The 21,344-nt window shown below is 37.5% G+C and overlaps 1 protein-coding gene across 6 annotated transcripts in view; it reads right to left on the bottom strand.

Annotated features, from left to right (window-relative positions):
* Positions 1–21,344, bottom strand: part of CYRIA (CYFIP related Rac1 interactor A) — a 56,096-nt gene that overhangs the window by 20,382 nt on the left and 14,370 nt on the right. For 3 of the 6 annotated variants that reach the window (XM_056486633.1, XM_056486634.1, XM_056486637.1), the window contains exons 2-3: positions 19,773–19,823; positions 17,918–17,987 (exon numbers count right to left, since the gene is read on the bottom strand). Coding sequence is in view for 2 of the 6 variants with exons in the window: in XM_056486636.1 (XP_056342611.1) it covers positions 1,063–1,067 (5 nt within the window). In the remaining 4 variants the exon portion in view is untranslated. Of the gene's footprint in view, positions 1–1,062; positions 1,858–17,917; positions 17,988–19,772; positions 19,824–21,344 lie in introns of those variants that run through there. The other 3 variants (XM_056486635.1, XM_056486636.1, XM_056486632.1) reach the window with 3 other exon arrangements.

The following is a 21,344-nucleotide window of genomic DNA, read 5'->3' as shown; positions in this document are numbered from 1 at the left end:
TTGCCAGTACAGTCTTTAGGAAGATAAGTTACTCTAAAACTGTGCAGAAGTAGAGCTTTCCTGGTCAAACTTAAACTTTTTCTCAGAAGACAGAAAAATTAAATCATGAAAAGCACATATCAGGATAAAGAGATCTGCCTGGAGGCATGTAGAAAAATGTAATTTTAGATTTAAAACACAGATTGAAAACTGATTTTTGCCTCAAAGAGAAATATTCTCATTACTCTAAACCACAGCTCTTGGGGCACACATCTGATGTTCATCTGTGATTCAGTTTAAGTCTTTTCCCACTTAAGAAATCAGACCACAAAAAATTATTCTAAGCATGTACATGGCTGATACTCCACATGAGGAGACAAAGCTTTTTTCAAGTTTTCCCACAAGCATTGCAGTAGGAAAAGTATCCTCAACCCAAATTTTTATGTGCATAGAAAGGATGTATTTCTATATCAGGAAAACCTAGGAAAGTAATGTGAGGCTTGAAGATTTCAAAGCAGTCACAGTTATACCATAAAATGATATAAATTTAATCAATAGTCTGTTCAGAGCATGCAACTTCATGTAAGCAAGGCTTTTGTTAAATAAATGGCTTTGTTTTGTATTAAATACTTCTTCAAAATTTTCTCTCCAGAACAAATTCAGTGAGCAGACTGTCAAGCCCTTTGTAAATAGCAACATCTTGCATATACGAAATTGAAACACAAAGAAACATTTTCCATTATTCATAAAGTTATATTCATTACATGCAGGAAAAATATTTACACTTTTACTTTCAGAACAAGATCGGCACCTTATAAACTGAGTTTGACTTCCTGATTAGCCTAAAAAGGGGAAAAACATGGAAACAGAGCAAAATAGATTTCATACAGTGTTAAAACTTATATCTTCAATAATTTAATATTTTCATCACGCTGGTATAAGGAGAAGCACGATAAAGTACACACGCTTATTTTCCTTTTCATAACCTTGAAAAAAAAATCATATTATGTAATACTATCACAATCAAAATGACTGACTCAGCTTGGATTCTTGACTTTCAACTCTTTTTAAGCCATATCTTACCTCATCGCCTTCAATCTTCAGAGAGAACCCAAGCATTTCTTCTGCTGCCAGAGCTTGCACTGCGTCCAGAACTGCTTTAGCTGATAGCACGCTCCGAACAGCGAGGAACCCTCTGTGCCAGAAACCTGAGGATACCTCCCTCACTTGCACTGAGGAGCTTGAGGTCATGTGCCCAAGCTCTGCCTCTGATCCTTCTTACACAAGTACAGCACATCTCGGCTTGGGAGATTTCTGAGTTTTGTTCCGGAAGTTTTGTAACATTTCCTGGCTTGTTTTTCACTTTATTCCCTCTCTTTCAATCCCTGTGTAGAAACTGATCCAGCTATTCAGGTCACAAGTACGGAACAGAATCCTACCACGTGTGCTCAGGCAGGTGGCATTTCCCAGTGATCCTGAAGGCTCTGGTTTGACACTACCTATTTTCAAGGCACATCAACCCCAAAAATTGTCATATTCAACATCAACATCCAGAAAATATGGCTCATGAAGCTGCTAAACATGTGTTAATTATTTTTTATATAATTTATTTATGGTTTCCTAAAAAATAAGAACTAAAAGCAACATCTGGTTCCAAGAAACTTTCAAGTGTAACACATCATTCAACATTAAGCTTTTAATTTAAAAGGCCAACCTTCATCTTAAAGGAAGTGCTAATAAACGCAGATCTTTGCCTCAAAATGAATTATTTTATTCTGCATAGCCTGCTGCTTTCCAGTATTTGGCTCTTTCAAACAGTCTTTCCTCAAAAACTCTAATAGAACATTCCAAACCTCAGGAACTGAAAGTCACCTCCAGGATAATTTTAATGAGATTTCAAAGTAACTACCAGCACACATTCTGAACAGGTAAAAAAAAAATAAAAATAAAATATATGTATATGTATATGTATATGTATATGTATATGTATATGTATATGTATATGTATATGTATATGTATATGTATATGTATATGTATATGTATATGTATATGTATATGTGTATATGTATATGTGTATATGTGTATGTGTACTGTGGTTGCAAAAGAAATGCAAATAACAGCTGATGTAAAGAAGCAAATCATAAAGGTTTAACCTAGGAACATAAAATTCTATTTCATAAAATCAGAAAGTATTTTATTTTACTTACTGTAAAATCAGTTGAAATGTTGAACTGAGACTCAATGCATATATAAAAATATTGCTGATGCTGCACCATTAAATGTTAGCAGCTTCTCTTTAGTGTCTAAATCCCTTAAAATTCCATCTATTAACTATGCTTTAAAAATGACATGTTGATAACAATGTTTGCATTTATTTTTCCCTATTGTTTTCCAAAACATTAAAGCTTACTCTAAGATATTACATAAGCATGTAGAAAATAGTTTTTAAGCTACTGTTGACATTTTAAAGCTCATTGCTTAATTTTTGATGCTCAACATTTAATTAGTAGCACACAGACATAAATATTTAACACAGCAATGAACAGCAAGGTACATTTAGCATTTTGCATTTTATTTACCATTATTCAGTAGCATGTTTTACAATCTGAGCTTTCAACAAAATATCAAAGGCTGGCTTTCCAACAAATAACTGTGTTCCTAAAATTCCACTGATTTAGTTTTAACATTCTAGAGGTATTACCTTGTACAGGAAAATAAATTCCTTCTACCCCACTAAAGCAATCAGTTGATTTCTGAATTGTGATATATAAAATACTATTCCCACAAAACAAATCAGAATTCAACCCTACAAATTTGCCATGGATTTTACACACATATACTGAAAGTATACTGAAATATATTTATTATATACTTAAATCCACTTTTGAAAATTTAGTAAGTGCTCCCAAGCTGGGTATTACTAACTGAACACTGTTACCCAATTGTAACAATTTACTCAATTGCTTCTTTAAAATCTTGGTTTTTAAATTTTAAAATCTTTGGTAAAACATACTGTTTTAAGTAACTACACAAGTTTCAAGTGTGGAGTTTTGCACCACTTTCAAATAACAGCTACAGTACTATAAAAATTGCTAGAGAAGTACTGACTGATTTCTTCTCTTACAGAACCAATTTAATCAGTACCAATTCAACACCATCAGCAGCACTACAGTACACTGAAGATGTAACAGAGAGACAAAGCTTTAAAACTTGTGTTTTTAGGACACATTCACCAGCTCAAGCCTCTGCAGCTCATCAGAGCTCCTTTGCCAGATACTATTTCCTAAATCTGTCTGCTCACATAAACACGGTCTGAAAGGCTTTTGTCAAAATGAGCTGTATCAGCAAATACCTACTGCTTAACCTCATTTAGATCATCCTAACCAAAGCAGGGCTTGTGTTTGCATGAGCAGCTCCACTGGGAGTTTCAGGAGAAACAGATGCTCCCAAGCTCAGGAGTGGCAATGGATGATTCAGAATGATAACTTCTAGTGGCACACCTAAGTGGGTAGAGACAGGAGGCATCCAGTCCACAGTCTGAGGGAAACGTACTGAGCACATCAGCATCATTAAAGCACTGGAAGCCACCTTACTGCATGAATAATTAACTGTGGTTTCAAAAATATACCAACATCTGTACAAACTCAAGATCTCTCAGATCAAATGCATGATTCCAAATCACTGTGATATTCACTCATACAGTTTGTTGAAGTGCTTGTAAGGAAACAGCAGAAATGCAAGATTCAAGACATTACCTTGGGGAAACTGGCTGCTCATGGCCTTGACAGGTACAAGGTTAGAAAACTGTGGTGGTGAACGGAGTTAGATCCAAATGGTGGCTGGACACCAGTGGTGTTCCCCAGGGCCCAGAACTGGGACCAGTCCCAGATAATACAGTTACCAGTGGTCTGGACAAGGGGAGTTGTAGTTGTGAGGCCACACCTCAAGTGCTGTGTCCAGTTCTGAGCCCCTCACTACAAGGAGGTCACTGAGGTGCTAGAAAGAGTCCAGAGAAGGCAATGGAGCTGGGGAAGGGTCTGGGGCACAACTCTGATGAGCAGCTGAGGGAGCTGGGGGTGCTTGGCCTGGAGAAAAGGAGGCTGAGGAATGACCTTAACTCTAGAGCCAGCTGAAAGGAGGCTGTAGCCAGGCGGGGTTTGGTGTCTTCTCCCAGACAAGAAACAATAGGATGAGAGGACACGGCCTTGAGCTACAGCAGTGGAGGTGCAGGTTGGACACCAGGAAAGATTTCTTCATGGAAAGAGTGGTTAAATACAGGAAAAGAATGGCCAGGGAGGTGGTGGAGTCACCACTCCAAAAGTGTTTAAGAAACAACTGGACATGGCACTTGGCTCTAGTTGGCATGATGGTGCTCAATCAAAGGCTGGACTCGATAACCTTGAGCTCTTTTCCAACCTCAGTGATTGTGTGATCGAGTGCACTCTGTCAGCGCACAGATGACACCAAGCTGGGCAGGAGTGCTGCTCTGGAGGGCAGGAGGCTCTGCACAGGGATCTGCACAGGCTGCACTGATGCTGAGGCCAGTGAGGTTCAACAAGGGCAAGTGCTGGGTCCTGCCCTTGGGTCACAACAACCCCTGCAGGGCTACAGGCTGGGGAAGAGTGGCTGGAAAGTGGCCAGGAGAAAAAGGAGCTGAGGGTGCTGGCCAACAGCAGCTGAACATGAGCCAGGGTGTGCCCAGGTGGGCAAGAAGGCCAGTGGGATCCTGGCTGTATCAGCAATAGAGTGGTCAGCAGGACCAGAGAACTGGTATTGAGCAATAAGACAAGGGGAAATGGCCTCAAGCTTCACCAGGGACGTTTAGATTGGATATCAGCAAAGATTTCTTCTCTGCGAGGGCAGTCAAGCACTGGCACAAGCTGCCTGGGGAAGTGGGTAGTTACCATCTCTGGAGGTACTTAAAAGACTTGTAGATGTCTTGTTTAGGGATATGGTGGATTTGGCAGGATCAGGTCAACAGCTGGACTCAATGAACCTGGAGATCTTTTCCAACTTAAATGATTCTATATTTCTGTTACTTCTTCCCATCAAATTCCACAGTAGGTTTCTTTTTAATAATCTCTTCAATTTTCTTATAGTTGAGAATATTTGCATGGATACAGTACTATTACCATCTTCAGCTGTTTTACTGCTGAGTGATTAAATCTTGAAAACAGCAGTTGCACTGATGAAGAAAAATATAACAACTGATATTTAATAGACTCTCAGTTGTGCAAATACAGTTAGTTTTCAAAAATGATATTATTTCTCTATGGACTTTATTCTAGAAATGAGTTTAAAAATACACCATTATAACTAAGAAAAAAGTAAACACAGTCATACATTTATGTTGAGGTGATAATTGCACAAAACCTCCAAAAATATTCGATAATGAAGAATGAACAATATTCCCGAAGCAAGCGATATTCATTTTCCAGAAAGAAGAAATTATCCCCAATGCTGCCTCTGAACATTGGATTTATAAGGTTTTCATAATAGAAATAACATACATAAAGTGCACCAAGTGGCAACCTATACACAGGTAAAGAAAAATCAGTGCCACACATTCCTTGGGCAGGTGAAGTATAAACAGACAAAAAGAAACCCCAACAAAACTCAGAGCCAGAAAACAGCTATAAAGAAGTGAAAAGTGGAATAAGAGAAGAAAGTTACTCAAGGTGAAAGTAACTGAAGATAAAAGAACCATTCCCTCTTTGAACAACCATTTTATTAAAATTCCTAGTTAAGGAACACTTCCAGCCAAGAGCTTTTGCTGTTAACTGATATGCAGATTGCAGGACACAATTAAAATCTACAAAAAAGTGATGCAAGTCAAAGGGAATTAATAAATGGGTTGTAATGACAAATATGTTTTGCAGTAATCATGAAATGTTTAAAGAGTTAGCCAACATTAGTACCTGTAGCCCCAAGGATTACAGAGCTTGGCTTGTGGTTTCTTTTAAATTAAAAGATAAAAAAAGAAAAAATTACCTTAGATGAACCTAAAACTCATCCAGCAGGGGGATTTTTCTATATATCAACCCTCACACCTGAATTTACTTTGAACAGAACTCCTGTATATTTTTAGAGTATGTAATGTCAGAGCAGCCATCATGAAAGAATGAAAACCAGGCATCCAAAATATCTGAATTTTGATTCATAGGTCATAATAAAAAAACAAAACAAAACAAAACACAAACCAGACAAACAAAAAACACCACCAAAAATGTAGAATGGAATCCATTTAAGTAATTAGAGTAATATTGTATTTGAATTTAAGAAAGTACTGCTGAAATTTGATCCTTCTACCTGAATATGGCATTGCCTGCAAAGATGCTTTACATAAACCAGGGACACAATTCTTCTGTACTCAACAAATGGAGCCTCTATCAATTTTCACAGCAAGGAGACACCTTTAAAAATACAGAACAGGTTTGGCTAGTTTGAGTGTTTCTTCCTTCAAAATAAATCCACTCTATTTTATTCCAAGTGGGGTTTGACTCAGTTCCTCTAAAATCTTCTAAGAGAGCCACACTACCATCTTCCTCTTAAAAGTTTTCTTGTCCTCATCATCTTCCACCAAATTCATAGTGGGAAAAGAAATAAGCCATCTTAAAACACACTCAGTTTTAGAGATTTAATGATTTGAATATTTGAGAAGGTATCTGATTGCAATATTTATGAATATTATGAGTGAAGAATCTATGGTAGATCAGATAAGCATCAGAAACAGGACTTTTGGGTGAAAAATCAGGAAAAAAAAAGTTCCTGGTCCTTTCTGCCAGTAAATGACTGCTGATCATTCAGTCTTCTGACTATGCCACACAGAATTTTTATTATATGCACAGAAAATCCAAAGCAAATGTCCAAAAAACAAGATGAAAACCATCATATTCTACTTCTCTGGGCCACTATGGCAAGAACTTTCCTCAGAGTGATTTTATTTTCCAGCTATTTATTATGCCAGTTAATAACAGGAGTAAGTCTTTGCATGCTAGCCTTCTTCTCTTTCTATTTTTCTTCTCATTTTAATACATAAATGCCAAAACAGCATATCTAATCTCAGTAAGTCAAACATAAATCCTAAGGGGACTGGATTTCTTAGTGCATATTTCCTGGTGATCTGCTCTGAATATGTCAGTTTGTAGGATATAATGCATTTTGCCATTCTGTATTTATAGTTTGGAGGGTAATATTTTTTAATATATGGATCAGAAGCAGTCTTTACAAGTATGGTTTCCTAGGAAAGGAGAAAGCAGTTAAAGAGCATTTTAAAATACTAAACAGACAATTAACTCAATCAAAGATATTGACATTAGTGGAATTAAGACAGCTATGGCTGGCAATATTTACCCACAGCTCAAGATTTGAGGAATTAAAGATGAAATGTGGATCTTGCTAAGGATTTGCTGGTTTTAGTTTAAAAATTTGTAATCATGGTCTTATTTAATATCTTGTTACAAAAATAAGAAAACTTGCTGTCCTGTTACAAGGCTGTTACAAGGCTGCTGATGGAAATAGCAAGAGTTATACTAGAAAAAAGAAAAAATCACAACCCACTAAATAAACTGGAGAATGATGTATAATTTTAAAAGATATTTAAAATTTCAGAAAAACGTAAAAGAAAATCTTCTATGTGTGTCAGGGTGAGGGAGAAAAAAGAAACAAGAGAACACATCCCAAAACAGCAACTTGAGAGACCACATAAGCCAGGGAAGTGTTTAAGAAAGTTCTGCTGAACTATGGAGATACAGGAGTAACAGAATGGGGCAAGAAGCTTCAGGAGGATTAATTAACCATGCATCTCTATGGGTTTCTGGAGTAATAAATGTCCTTTTGAGAGGCTATTATTGACTTTTATGGTAGCTATGGGGAAAATTAATTGAATATAGGGATGGAAACAGGAAAAATTAAAAATAGAGGGGGTTACTAAACAAGGAGAAAACAGCAAATTAAACTGATTTCACAAAAGCAGTTTCAGTAATCTCAGGTATCTGGAAGGACAGGTCTCTTGAAAAGTTGATTTAAGGGATAAGGGAGTGCAGGAAACTCAGCAGAAAAGAAGATACACAACAGGTTATTCTGATGGACAAGAGAGGCAAAACAGAAATCCGTACACCTGTATAAGCATAGGGCGAAATTGAAGAAATATATAGAGGGAGCTTTGACAAAGCACTAGATGAGGAAAGAGAAAATATTGTTTACTACCACAAATTTGCTAGAACACTAAAAATCTGAAAAAGTAGCTGTCAGCAGTTTACTAGCAAAAAAAGAAGAAAAAGACAATGGTATTTTTAAACAGTATCTGTTGTAGAGATCTGGTTTTGTTCGATACTTTTAATTAGTGGCAGGCAGAGAAGAAGAAAATACCCTTTTACAATATGCATTAAGCTAGAAGGGAATTAAAATATTCTGGAAAATAGGATCGTAATTCAAAATATTTTAATAAACTGGAAATACTATGCAGAAGACACTCCATAAATATAAATTCAAATTACTCCACTCAATGATAAAACCAAATCAATCCCACAAATGTAGATAGACTGGTAAGCAGAAAGATCGAGGAAAAAATATTTAATCATTATACTGGACTATAAATTAAACATAAGGCAGGCTAGAAAGTTCCAAAACTCCGAAATTTTTCAATGACTGCTCTCACAGTCAAGTTAAGGGATGAGGAGACTGAATATTGAACAATAAAAGATTTTCTCTAAAACACTAGTCTAACCTGTAAGTATGCAGGAGTTACTGAAAAGTATAAATTTCAATAAAAGTCGTCCTTTTTTCTTAATTAATTCCATGTAATTTTTTAAATTCTTATGATATTTTTTTTTAGTGCACATACTTTCAAATTAAAGACTCAATTTATTAAGACATACAGGGCAGAATGGGTGTGTGGCATTCTTCTGCAAAACAGCCTGCCTTGAAAATTGTTTTAACAGACAAGCACATTAGCCCTCTTAATGATGCAAACACAATGAGATTCTTAATTTTGCACTGTGCCTAATACTTTAAGAAGCACATTCCCTAGTAAATCTATTTTCAAATAATGTGTTTTACTTACACTGATTGGCAAACAAGCCTTGTGCCTCAACATGAGCTGCTAAAACCACTGCAACGTTTTTTGGGTACATTAGCAATTCTGTCATTTGCCTAAAATTACAAACAGGGATGGACTACTATGGATGATGCAGAATTAAAGCCATCCTTTTAATTAAAAATTAGATTTCTTGTAAGCGTGAAAGAAAATTGAAAGCATGTACTGACCCTGGCAGGCTCTGCAGTAATTAATTCCAATCACTCCTGGAAGCCAATCCTAGTATAGTAATGAAATTTGCACAATAACTTTTTATTAAGACAATAAAATTAATGCACGGTAGTGACTTTATAGGCTTTATACTGGCACTTTGCTGTATGTATGTGTGCGGTGCTGACTGACCAGCGGATAGTGGCCGGTCCCAGACCCATTTATGCCAGTTGGTTCCCCGCCCTGGGAGGCGCGCAGGCCTGCAGAGGCTCACTATCCACTATCCATTATCTATTATCCATTAACCATTATCCATTTTCCATTTCCCATGGAAAGCGGAGCGTGCGGACGGGACGGCGTGGGAGCGCCCCCTGCTGCCGCACGGCCGCCACCGCACCGCCCCCGGCTTTGGAACCGCTCCAGCGAGGGAGATCGATCCGCGGCTCCTGTGGGCGATCCACGGCCCCTACAGGTAATCCACAGCCTCTCCGGGCGATCCACAGCCCCTGTGGGTGATCCACAGCTTCTGTGGGTGATCCACAGCCCCTACAGGTAATCCACAGCCCCTGTGGGCGATCCACAGCCCCTACAGGTAATCCACAGCCTCTCCGGGCGATCCACAGTCCCTGTGGGTAATCCACAGCTCCTGTGGGTGATCCACAGCCCCTACAGGTAATCCACAGCCCCTGTGGGCGATCCACAGCCCCTACAGGTAATCCACAGCCTCTCCGGGCGATCCACAGTCCCTGTGGGTGATCCACAGCCTCTGTGGGCGATCCACAGCCCCCACAGGTAATCCACAGCCTCTCCGGGTGATCCACAGCCCCTGTGGGTGATCCACGGCCACCCTGGGCAATCCACAGCATCTCAGAGCAATCCACAGTCCCTGTGGGCGATCCACAGCATCTCAGAGCAATCCACAGCCCCTGTGGGCGATCCACGGCTCCCCATGGCAATCCACAGTCCCTGTGGGCGATCCATGGCCCCCCATGGCAATCCACAGCTCCCCTGGGTGATCTGCTCCTGCACAGGCAAGTTCTTCCTCTCGTTCAGGTGAAATTTCCTGTGCATCACTTTCTGCCCATTGCCTCTTGTCCTACTGCTGGGCTCCTTTTACACACACTGATGGAGTCTACTCTCCCTTTTCTCCTCTCCAGGCCAAGAAGCCCCAGCTCCCTCAGCCTTCCCTTACCAATGAGGTGCACCAGCTCCCTGACCACAGCTCACCTTCCCACCCAAATAAAGGCCATGGAGCTCATCCCAGCTGAAATCAGCCCAAGAAGAACAAGCTCCCTCTGCACAATCAGCCAGCATTTCTGCATGGGCTCCAGCTCCAGTGCATGACCTCTTCTCTTACAGCTCAAACAAAACCCAAACTAATCCAGACAGTATTATAATAACCACATTTCAGAACTAATACCAATATTAGAAACCAAATCATATTGCTTTCCTTTTCTTCCTGCTGAAACTCAGAATTTAGCTTAAGAGTAGCTGTGACTGCCTCTGAAATGATCAGAGTGTCATTTCCACTCAAAGGTTGAAGAGCCCACGGGGGCTGCTCAGGCTTAGCACAGTGAGATCCCCAGGCTGGTGTGGGTTCTCTGCAGGGCATCCCTGCCTGGCATCCACCACTCCAATCTGTACAGAAACACTGGTTTTGTTTACACTTTTTCAAGAAGTATGGATTAACATTCTTTCTTTTGAATTCAGGTTAGAAGTTGAGAATGAAGAATGGTTCTGTAGTCTGACTAAAAGCGATACACAGGATGAGATCTCTTAATTTTAAAATGCCTGCTACCAAACATGGAAGGAAGCAATCTTTCTTATGAAAGACTTTCTTACTGCCTTTGCTGAATCCCATCTCAAAAGCAATCATCCCTTCTAGAACTAGGTATGATACAAAATGCACCATATTTAGGTTCAGAGCAAAATTTACAATTTCATTTTTGCATAACCTTGTTTCATTTTCTCTTGTAACTAACTTGTCATAACACTTAGAGGTGACAGAAGTCACATCTAAAATAAATACATCCTTGAAAAGGCACCATCCATTAGTTTCTGAGAAAATTTCAAATTATAAGAAACTATTTAAATAGGAAATGTAAACATATTTTAAAACTTTGTTGAAAAATGTAAATCTTTTAAATCTAGACATGCAGACATGCAAACACCCACTGTGCGCATGTACACAGGGACTTGCAAATGAGCTTGTTTAATCAAGAATTGAGAACTGTGTGCTTATTACAGAAAAAAGTTGTTTGATACATCCAGATTATAACTGGTACAAAAACTGATTTACCCAAAGCTTTCATTTTGGTGACTGAAAGCTGTCTGTGAGCAGGAAGAATGCCTGGGTGACTTCAGCTGCATTAAAAAAGAGTCCTACACCACAGGTTCCTCTTAGCTCGTGACTTAAAATGATGTAAATTCTCTGAGGATGGTAGAAGTCAGATAAAACCCTGCAATTATTCCTAATTTCATTGTAAACAAATGGAAGAAATTTTCTAACAAATACTGTTACTGGCATCACCAAAAGTCTTTGTATTGTCTTTCAGTCTTCATCATTAATTTAACCAGTCTGTAATACAGCACTAAAGCATGCCTGGAAACTGAATTTTGGTTTATTTTCCTCTGAGCCAATGACTATTTTAGTTGCAAATTATTCAACTGATTTACTAATAAAAAGAGCATAAATGAAAATTTCAGAAAAGCCTGAGAGATTAAGTAAAAAATACATAGTGATTGAAGATTATACAGGCTGATGGAAAATAATGGAAGTTCACAGAAGTCAAAAAAAGAGTCCAAAGAACAGAGTTTATGGACTAAAAAGAAATTGGAAGACCTAAGTCAATACACATTTCAAAAGTGCAAAAAGTCTTTTCCATAAAAAAAAGCCTTTAAATTGCAAAAAGGATGATATTCTTTTTGTATAGACTAGATTATTTTTTGAAACATTAATATTAGAAAAAAATATTCACTATAGATTATTGGTATCAGATAAAAGATATTTTATACATTTACATTTTGTATCAAATACACCAATTTATTAATACTACCATCCAAAGTACTTAGCAAAAAAGAACCTTTATTAAAAAAATATATTCAGGAAATGGTAGCTTTCAGTGACAGTGGTAGAACAGACATTTGGTGTCTATCTCACCTTCCAGGTCTTCCAAAGGAGAATTACAGAATAATGGAATATTCAGAGTGGGAAGGGACACACGAGTCCAACTCTGAAGCGAACGGCCCACGTGGGGATCAAACACCCAACCTTGGCATTATCAGCACCCTGCTCTCACCAGTTATTTGAAGTTTGAAAAAGTCCAATTACAGCAGGGCCTATCCCCCTCCCATTTGGATACATCAAACAAAAGGCACTCATTACTTTCTTCAATTCAGTTCTTGAACTATCAGCTTGTTCTAGGTCAGTGTTTGCCCAGTCACCAACCAAAAGGGCTAAAGCAAAGCATTGTCTAAACCACCAACATTATCACCTTACTATCAATTAATATTTCATTAATCTAAAGAATCAGTGCAAAGTGACCAAGACTGTTTTTTAATGTTTCAAATCTAATTAAATATCCAAATAAGAACCTTATTTTCCTCTAAGTTCAACATTCTGTAATAAATAATTCCTACATTTTAACAAATTTAATAAAAAAACTGAACTAGCTATTATAAACTTCTTAAAATGCACCTGATAATTAAGTTTCTTGAAAACATGCTATAGTCAACATATTCTAGGCAGGAGGAAAAAACTCCAATATACAAATCAAGAGAGCTGTGTGGCACCTGATTTGGCTTTGGAACAGGCTGCAGTTAAGGCAGATATCCACTGAGTGGCATTAGCAACCCAAACACCTAATTTTGACAAAAAAATAATCATAATACGGAACACTTTACCTCCTGCAAACAAATTGATGGGAAACATTTCCTTTGATTAATTTCATTCAATTTTGTCACAAGCTTTGGCATAATTCCAAACAGCATTAGCAATTTACTTTCAGAATTTGCAAATATTTAGCAAGATGGTCAAATTAGAAATAAAACCATCACGACAAAAATGGGAGCAATGTGAGTTCAAATTAAGACACATAAAACTACAGCAAGGTATTTTAAAAGTAGTTAGGGTTTCAGAAGTGCTGTAAATCAACCGCCTGTGTGAAGGGTAAAAGTCACACCAAACATTTACTTTACAAAAAACACTTAAAAAAAAAAAATTCTGATAATTTAGATATACTGATGCTACCTGATTCTAGAGAGTATAAAAGATTACAACAGCTGGGAAAGTAAGAAAACTACTACACTTCACTTGTTATTTAAGGATTTGTTTTTGTAATATTAATTAAGGGTTAATAACTGTAAATATAGGGTTCTGAAAATTGTTTACTGGAAAAATGCTTTTAGGAACAATATAAACACCAGAGGAAAGTATTAGAACAGAATTCTCATTTTAAAATAGTTTTCTCCTATCCTATTGTTTGTCCCTGGTCTTTTATGACTGTCAGTTTGTTCATACATAAACAGCTCATGAAAATACAGGGGGTGGAAAAATCAGTATTACTGTATACAAGATTACAGAAAAATTAAATGAGCAAGTACTTCTGTCTCTCTGCCTCATCAAAACATATATTTAGAGCTTGTGAAATATCCTATATATGCACTCAAAATTCTCAGCATACTTCAATGCTACAAGGAATAAGACGTTCCTTTTTTTTTTAAGTGATTTTTTTTCTCCTTGCTGGCCACAGAGGAATTGCATTAGGACACAGTCCTTTTTCCCTGCATCCGCCTACGACAAACATTTGCTGCAAGTCAGCGACTCCAAAACCAAATTGTTTACAATTAACTCAAAAAGCCATTAAAAAATTGCTTCTTTGTTCCAGTTGGAAAGAGAGACAGCCAGATGTGTGGCTTGTTGATCTTGCTCTTTTCTGACCTCTGAGTGTAGGAAGAACTGCAGCTGAGGAAGGAAGTCAGCAAGTTGTGTTAATGAAGGTGAACATTGCAAAAAAAGGGCTTGGAATTTTTTTCATGAAAGAAAAATATATTTGAAAGACTTTTTTTATTAAAAACCAGATAATTCAAGGCCTTATTTTTTCCTGTGGGTGAAAAATTAAGAGTCTTTGTTCCAGAAGAAGTCACTGAGTTAGTATCTTTTGCTACTTTAGAAAAATTATACCCTTAATTCCAAAAAAACTTGATGAAGTTTCATTGAGGTGTCTGTAAATTAGCAGACACCTCATCATTAACACCTGCTGGAAAACCATTCTTCTTTGAGGATGTAAAACTCAGGAAAAGCCTTTTAATTTTAGTCTCTGAGTCACAGTCTAGCACCACAAACCAAAATCTGGCATGAAGCTGAATTCCAGATTGAGAGTGTGCCCAGTTCTTGGGAAAACACATCTGGCCAACAATACAAGGCAACCCCTACAATTACCACAGTACTTGTCTTCACAGCTCTCCCTGAAACACATTTATACATTATATCTGTGATATACCTGGCAATGAATTTACTAGAGGTCTGTGTTAAACACTTAATTATGGGCTACGGGTACAGAACACACCCATACAAGATGCTCTGAGAGATAAAAACAGTCTCAAAAACTGCACAGCAACAGGTGTGAAATGTTATCATCTCATTTATAAACTTTTAATTACTTTCTAAAAAAAATGTCTGAAATGTACACTGAAATTCTACAACCACAGTGCTCCTCATTTTATCAAGATACCTGAGATGTTAGCAAGTTATCATGGCCTAAGGTAAACTAAGGACACATCTGTATGTGAAGTACAAATTCACTCCAGAGATTCAGCTTTAGATATGAATTCTGGCACTCTACATCAATCCTTAAGCAGTTAGTGAAGTAGTTCAGACATCCAACTTAATTGTCTGGATTAGGTTAAATGTTTGATCTTGGTCTCCCTGCATTGCTAACTTCATCCAAAACAGTTCACATTACTTTTGATGGAAAATGATGGCTAATTCTTGTCAAGCAGTTACTGCTTTAAGGACATACTTCCCATGTGAAGACCTGAATATAATCATCATAGTTCATCTTCCAACTATTATGATATTATTTAATTAAGAAACTTTCCATTGTCTTCTTAGAAAACAGGAAATCAAAAATGACAACTAGTTTACTCTCTTCCCACCCCTTATTCTCCTGCTCCCAAGGTAATTTAAAAAAACAACAGTAATAGATCACCATATACATGGTGATACAAACACTCCTGAAAACAGTTATACTACTATTTAATCTGATAGGGACATTCAAACTCTGGAGAACTAAAGCAATAATTCAAGTAACACTTTTCAAAAGTTGCAAGGGATACTGGCCATTTTAAAAAGAGTCTACAAGATTCAATTTTCCTGCTTGTGCTGACAGAAATGAAAACCTTATCATGTAAAGTTCCCAGCACAGCTCAAACAGCTCATATCTAAAAGCACAAAAAATTTGCTTCTGCTGCATTAGTATTCAGAATTTACTACTGACTTGTCACTTTTATATTAAGATTTGATTCTCAGAACCTTTCCCTTTACACACACAAAAAAAAAATTCATGTGTTTCTGCAGCTTGTATTTGGTCAGTCTGAAGAAAATCAATCTTAAAGATTCTTACCAGGTGTAATTCCTACCAACGAGCTTAATAAACACAGTGAACCCTGCTGTAATACTACTAACTTTCTATGGAATAAATATGAAATAGTCCATAATTAAACAAATCTTTATTTCCTCATTTAACTCCCTTTTTTTCTCACTGTTTCCTGTTTCTCCTGCCACATCAAGAGTATTCAATTTCACTTCTACAATTTTTCTTTTTATTCTTCCTTTTCATTCTACTTGTCCTCTCTCTAAGATTTCCGTTCAACTCATCTCAGTCCCAGCCACTGGAGTGGGAAAGTCCATGCTGAACACCCATTTTTGAGATTCTCTCCTCTCTGGCTCAGAAGGAGCCATTAATTTTAGTTGAAATGCTATTATAAAATTTAATAGGTATGTCATGTACATAATTCCTACTTTAAGTCCCATATGACTGTAACCAAATAGAACATTGGAAAAAACCTACAGAGAAAGTAATACCTAAAAATAAAATAAGCAAAATAGCTTTGCTGTTTGTGTATACAGTCCTTACAAGTTCACATCAGTAGTTTAAAACACAGAGAATAATTTTCTGTCCTGCAGAAATTGTCAAAGCTCTGATTGCAGCCTTCCATCCTAAGCCTCTCCAGCCACCCCTCCCATCCACCTCCTCCCTTGGACCTGGGTTTGATCACCCATCCAATGAAATGAAACAGGAATACTACTGTCCTTCAGCTACACTGGTTCCACATCCTTTGTGACCTTACAGTGACAAATCTCTACACCTTCCACCTCTGCAGGTAGCTTTTGAACAGACCTCCACATGATCAGCAAACACCTTTATTCTGACAGACCTCCCTGACTCCACCTGGGTACTGTGAACCAGCTTTGATAGAAACCCGGTCAGGCTGCTGCCGTGTTGGGCTTGTTTGCACCTGCAATAAATTGAAGTTTTTGTGGTCTTCTGCCCACAGCACTACTTGCTGGATGCCTCTCACAGCAAGCTGAACTAATGACAGCATTCACTGTTACTAAAGCAGGGTTACCTTAGATTTCTTTCCATACTCAACGGCTTCCATCTCTCTGAGAAACCACTGGACCAAAGCTACCATCTCGCACAGCCTTCCTACCCACAATACAGTTAAGATACTATTGCCTTTCAGATTTTAGGTTACATGCTGCAAGTGATCCAGGTGAAATGTCCTGTCTGCTTCACGCTTCCCAGGAATCCAGGAAGGGCTGCCAAACAGCACTGTTTGGGTCACAAGTCCGTGACCTTCAGCCCTGCAGCCCCGGTGAAGTGCTGACCACAACTTGGCTGCATGTGAAGTGTGACAGAGATGTCCCTTCTGGTCCCTATAATCTTTGTAGAAAACACAAGAGGCCAGACTGGCACCACTTCTAGTATTTCATTAAGAAGTGGTTTGTTTTCAGTGACAAATTTTATTTTAATTACATCTAGAGATCAAAACCTTCTAGTTAATCTTTATCACTCTCTGCTTCCCCTTCAGCTATTGAAGTCTGCAGCTGTTCACAACCCTTTCATAGTTCTTCTCATGTATCAAACCTTTAGTTGGAGAAGAGCAATAAGAAGTTTAAAGCCAGTAAAACAACTTGTTGCTGCAGGTACTGGCACTGATTCGCTTGTGTTGATACCAGTACTTGTGTGAATCTGCAGTGAGCTGATGCAGAGATCTAAACTGACAGAAGAGTAATCCTCCAGGAAGCCTTTGCAATCCCACAGATTTTCAGAAGCAAGTTCCCTAAACCACCACATCCTGCTGAGTGAAGGTGCTAATGTAAGAGAAGGGGAAAACAGCACCCACCTACCCCTCTAGATGGCAATGAGCTACAGAACAACTATACACCTCTTCACAAATTAAGTCCTGTACCTATATTGAACACACAGAGTGGCTGGTGTGGTTTCTCTCAGAGAACACAGAGGACAAACGAACTATTAGCACTTAAAATCTCAAACAACATTGTACTCATTCAACAAATACATATACACTGCACAAAGCAAAGTCCAGCACATTGCACTCTAGCTTTCCCACAATTCATGTATCAAAGGAAGAGGGTACTTTACACAAACACAGTTATGTCTTACCTAGAAATAAAGTGGTTCCAATTCACATTCAAAAATCCAAAGAGGTGATGCTAAACATTCAACCGTCTGTCTGTCATGAAAAACATTCAAGATTACACTTGGGGTCAGCTTTGCTCTTCCCTTAGTTTTGCAGTGAAACTTTCTAGTTTAAGAAAGAAATTTCCATAAGCAATGGAAGTTATTCTATTCAAATGAAATTTGTAACATCCAAAAATTTTTGTAGTAATACCGTTAAAAAATGCAGTTGGGTTGAAATGATCAGGTATTCAAACTAAATTTTATCCCATATAATTCGACAGAATAGATTCAGTTTAAGTTGGATTTTATAATGAGCTGTTGCAAAGACTGGTACAGCCAAAGGAAAATAATGTGCACTGGTAAGAGCATGCATTATATTAAGAATTAAAAGATGTAATAATGAAATCGTGGAAATGGGAATACATTTCCAAAACATTTAGCAATTTAATATAAAGGTTATATTTATTTATATTGAAAAAAATCCAGTTAAAGAAGTTCTAAGTTCATAAATTAACTTTCCAATCTTTTGAAGCTACTGAAATAAAGAATATAATTTAAATGCTCAATAGTGATAATTTTCTAAGTTTTGGGGCAGGAGAGGCCACTAGAAAAAAAACAAGGGGACCAGGTCCTTCATAAGGTTTATATGGACAGCTATTTTAATGTTATTTTTTCAACTCTCTAAATAAAATAACTAAAGAGAGATGCAAACTTGGTCCCTGAATAAAGGTGGAGGTAACAAGAAAAATGAAGACACTACAGAAAAGCTTGGAAGTGAACTTCAATTCCAACCATAACCTCAATAATGCTAATATAACTTCACAAACACTTTTCCCAAATATTCAGTTTCACTATCCTCACAACCTCAGAGGTCAAGGCATCCAGTTCATAAATCAGCTTAATTCAGCTTAATAAAGTTTTGGCTTTGAAAAACACACGTTGTTGTGTTCTGCAGCGATATTTATAAATATGTGACTAAAAACTGGGTTTAATCTAATTATGGACTTTTATTCTTTTAACTTCAAAACAGTAATTTTGACTGCTGCCTAAAGAGGAATTATCTCTTGAAACTCATGCGGTTCAGTGAAGACTTTTTTTTCCTAAAAATAAATTCCTTACTGTAAATTGTAACAATTCATTATAAAAGCAGATTAAATTATATCAAAACGTAACACTAATTTCCCAAGTAGAACACCCACACAGGGAACTAATTAGGAATAGCTCCTCTGTGCAAATAAATCTTTCTACCAATTAGTAGCTGGTCAAGTCAGGGAACTCCCTTTCTCTAGGGGAAAAACTTTTTTTTTTTTTTTTTTTAATAATTGCTTTATTTTGCTGCTGGCTGCAAATTCTCTCCAGTTGTGTTGCAATGCATGGTATTTGCAACTTATATTTCAGACAGTTTGATGGGAACTCAGTCAAGATTTGGGAAAAAAAAATGGCAGTAGAAGACCCATAAAAATCACAGAACCAGGACTTCAAAAGGGATGTGAACAAATCCTGCTCTCTGTCTAAGCCAATTCTGTCCCAAGGGTTTAGACAGACCAGAACAATAACAGTGAAAACGACTCAAAACAAACAGTGGAGTAAATGAAAAAAGTACATGGGAAGAAGAATTCTCAATTGTTGTTCTATAATAAGAAAAGCAAACAAACAAAAACCTCAAGGCGAGAATATTATGCCCAGATAGCACTCTCAAAGCTTCAGTGAGGTGCAACAGTAAAACTGCATGAAACATGGTATTCAGTGGGGGCTGTGTTCATTTATCACTGGTGATGTTCAAATCTGCTCCACAGATACTCTGTGCAAGTCTGAAAGTACCAGAGTTGACTCTTACCTTGTTGAAGATGATCCAGGGTCTTCCCAATATTTAGATGGAGTCTGCAATCTGTGGATTTTAAAATTTATTTAAAAGGATTATTATTAAGGAAACTGTTTCAATTAATGAGTAAAAATTAGGAAAGTTACTTAAATGCCTTCAACAGAGAATAAGTCCCCCTTTTTCAAAAGCAACGAGTCCTCTGTAAGGTGTCTTTAATTGTGCATTACTCCCAGAGCCAGAGGTCAATTAATCTCATACTAGTGCACACCAGGGTAGTGAAGGACTTTGAAAGAACACCTCAGCACAGGGAAAGGACTGGTAGCACCTCACAGAACCCAGACACCCAACCTTTCCCACAGAGCAGTGATGGAGTAAGGGACAACTCCTGACCCTCCAGTGCTACAGGCTGCAAAAACCAGCTCTAAATACCATTACAGTACAGCATTTACTGCTTGAAAAGAAAACATGTCCCTTTCCCTCCTGACCCAGCAACATCAAAAACCACAGGCCTGAAAGACTCTGCTATTCCAGCACTAATTACATTTATATAGCAAAACGAAATTTTAGAAAGAAAACCCCAGCAACTACCAAGGAGAACTTTCTGTTCAGCTGAATTACAAAACTATAAAACCCTTGCAACATAGGCAGAATAGCTATCCCTCAGCACAACTTAAGTTGTAACTAGGACTGAATTAGATTTTTCATCAAATGCATACAACAGTCTGCTTTTCAACATTTTTAAAAAAAATTCTCAGATATCTAAATTTTCTTCAGTGTAACACGAAACAGAAAATCAAATGGGATGTAAAAACAACACCAGTGTAATTTGGATGATTAATGTGATTAGCAAGTATGAAATGGGCATTAAAAAAAGACTACAAACAGATGCCAGAAAGCATTTATTGTTTGCGAGCAATAACTGCATGGAATGGCAAGGCAAGTTCACTGAAGTATCACATTAGGATTGAGAGAGATGCCATCGAGTGGGAAAGCCAATGCCATGGGCAGGTAGGAGGATAAACTCGTTTCCAGTTTGGTATCTTTAAAATACTCCTTTAAAAGTGGAGATAAACATCCCAAGATTGGTATCAGAGTTTTCCATAGGAAAGCTGAGGAAAATGAAGGGACCAAACTTTAATGAGTACTGAAAATAACTAAGTATCAAGTTCTTACAACTCTGACTTAACCACAGGGTGAAGAAATGTGTTTATGAATCCCTCTTGTTCTTGGGAGAAAGTTAGAAAGAAAGGAAAGTGATCATTTTTTAAGTACCAACCTGATAAAAATGGACTGAAACAAATAAGGCACTCTGGAAACTTTAGTAAAAATTTTAATGCTGCTCTAAGAGAATGATATAACAAGGAGGCAAACCATCACATATTAACACAGAAAATTCTCTTTTACTATTTTGGGAAGTTCCAGCAAGTCAATTTATCTCTAGTTAAAATGCATTTATACAATGAAACACGGGAGCTAGTTTGGTTCCCTTAGTACTAGTCTGGGGGACCTGCTGGGAGTAAAGCTTATTATCCACCCAGGGATTTGAGCAGTCATAGCTCACAACCAATTTGACTTAAGGAAAAACAC

Source organism: Oenanthe melanoleuca, chromosome 3 (genome assembly GCF_029582105.1).
Source record: "Oenanthe melanoleuca isolate GR-GAL-2019-014 chromosome 3, OMel1.0, whole genome shotgun sequence".
Taxonomy (NCBI): Eukaryota; Metazoa; Chordata; class Aves; order Passeriformes; family Muscicapidae; genus Oenanthe; species Oenanthe melanoleuca.
This window is presented reverse-complemented; position numbering and strand designations above follow the sequence as displayed.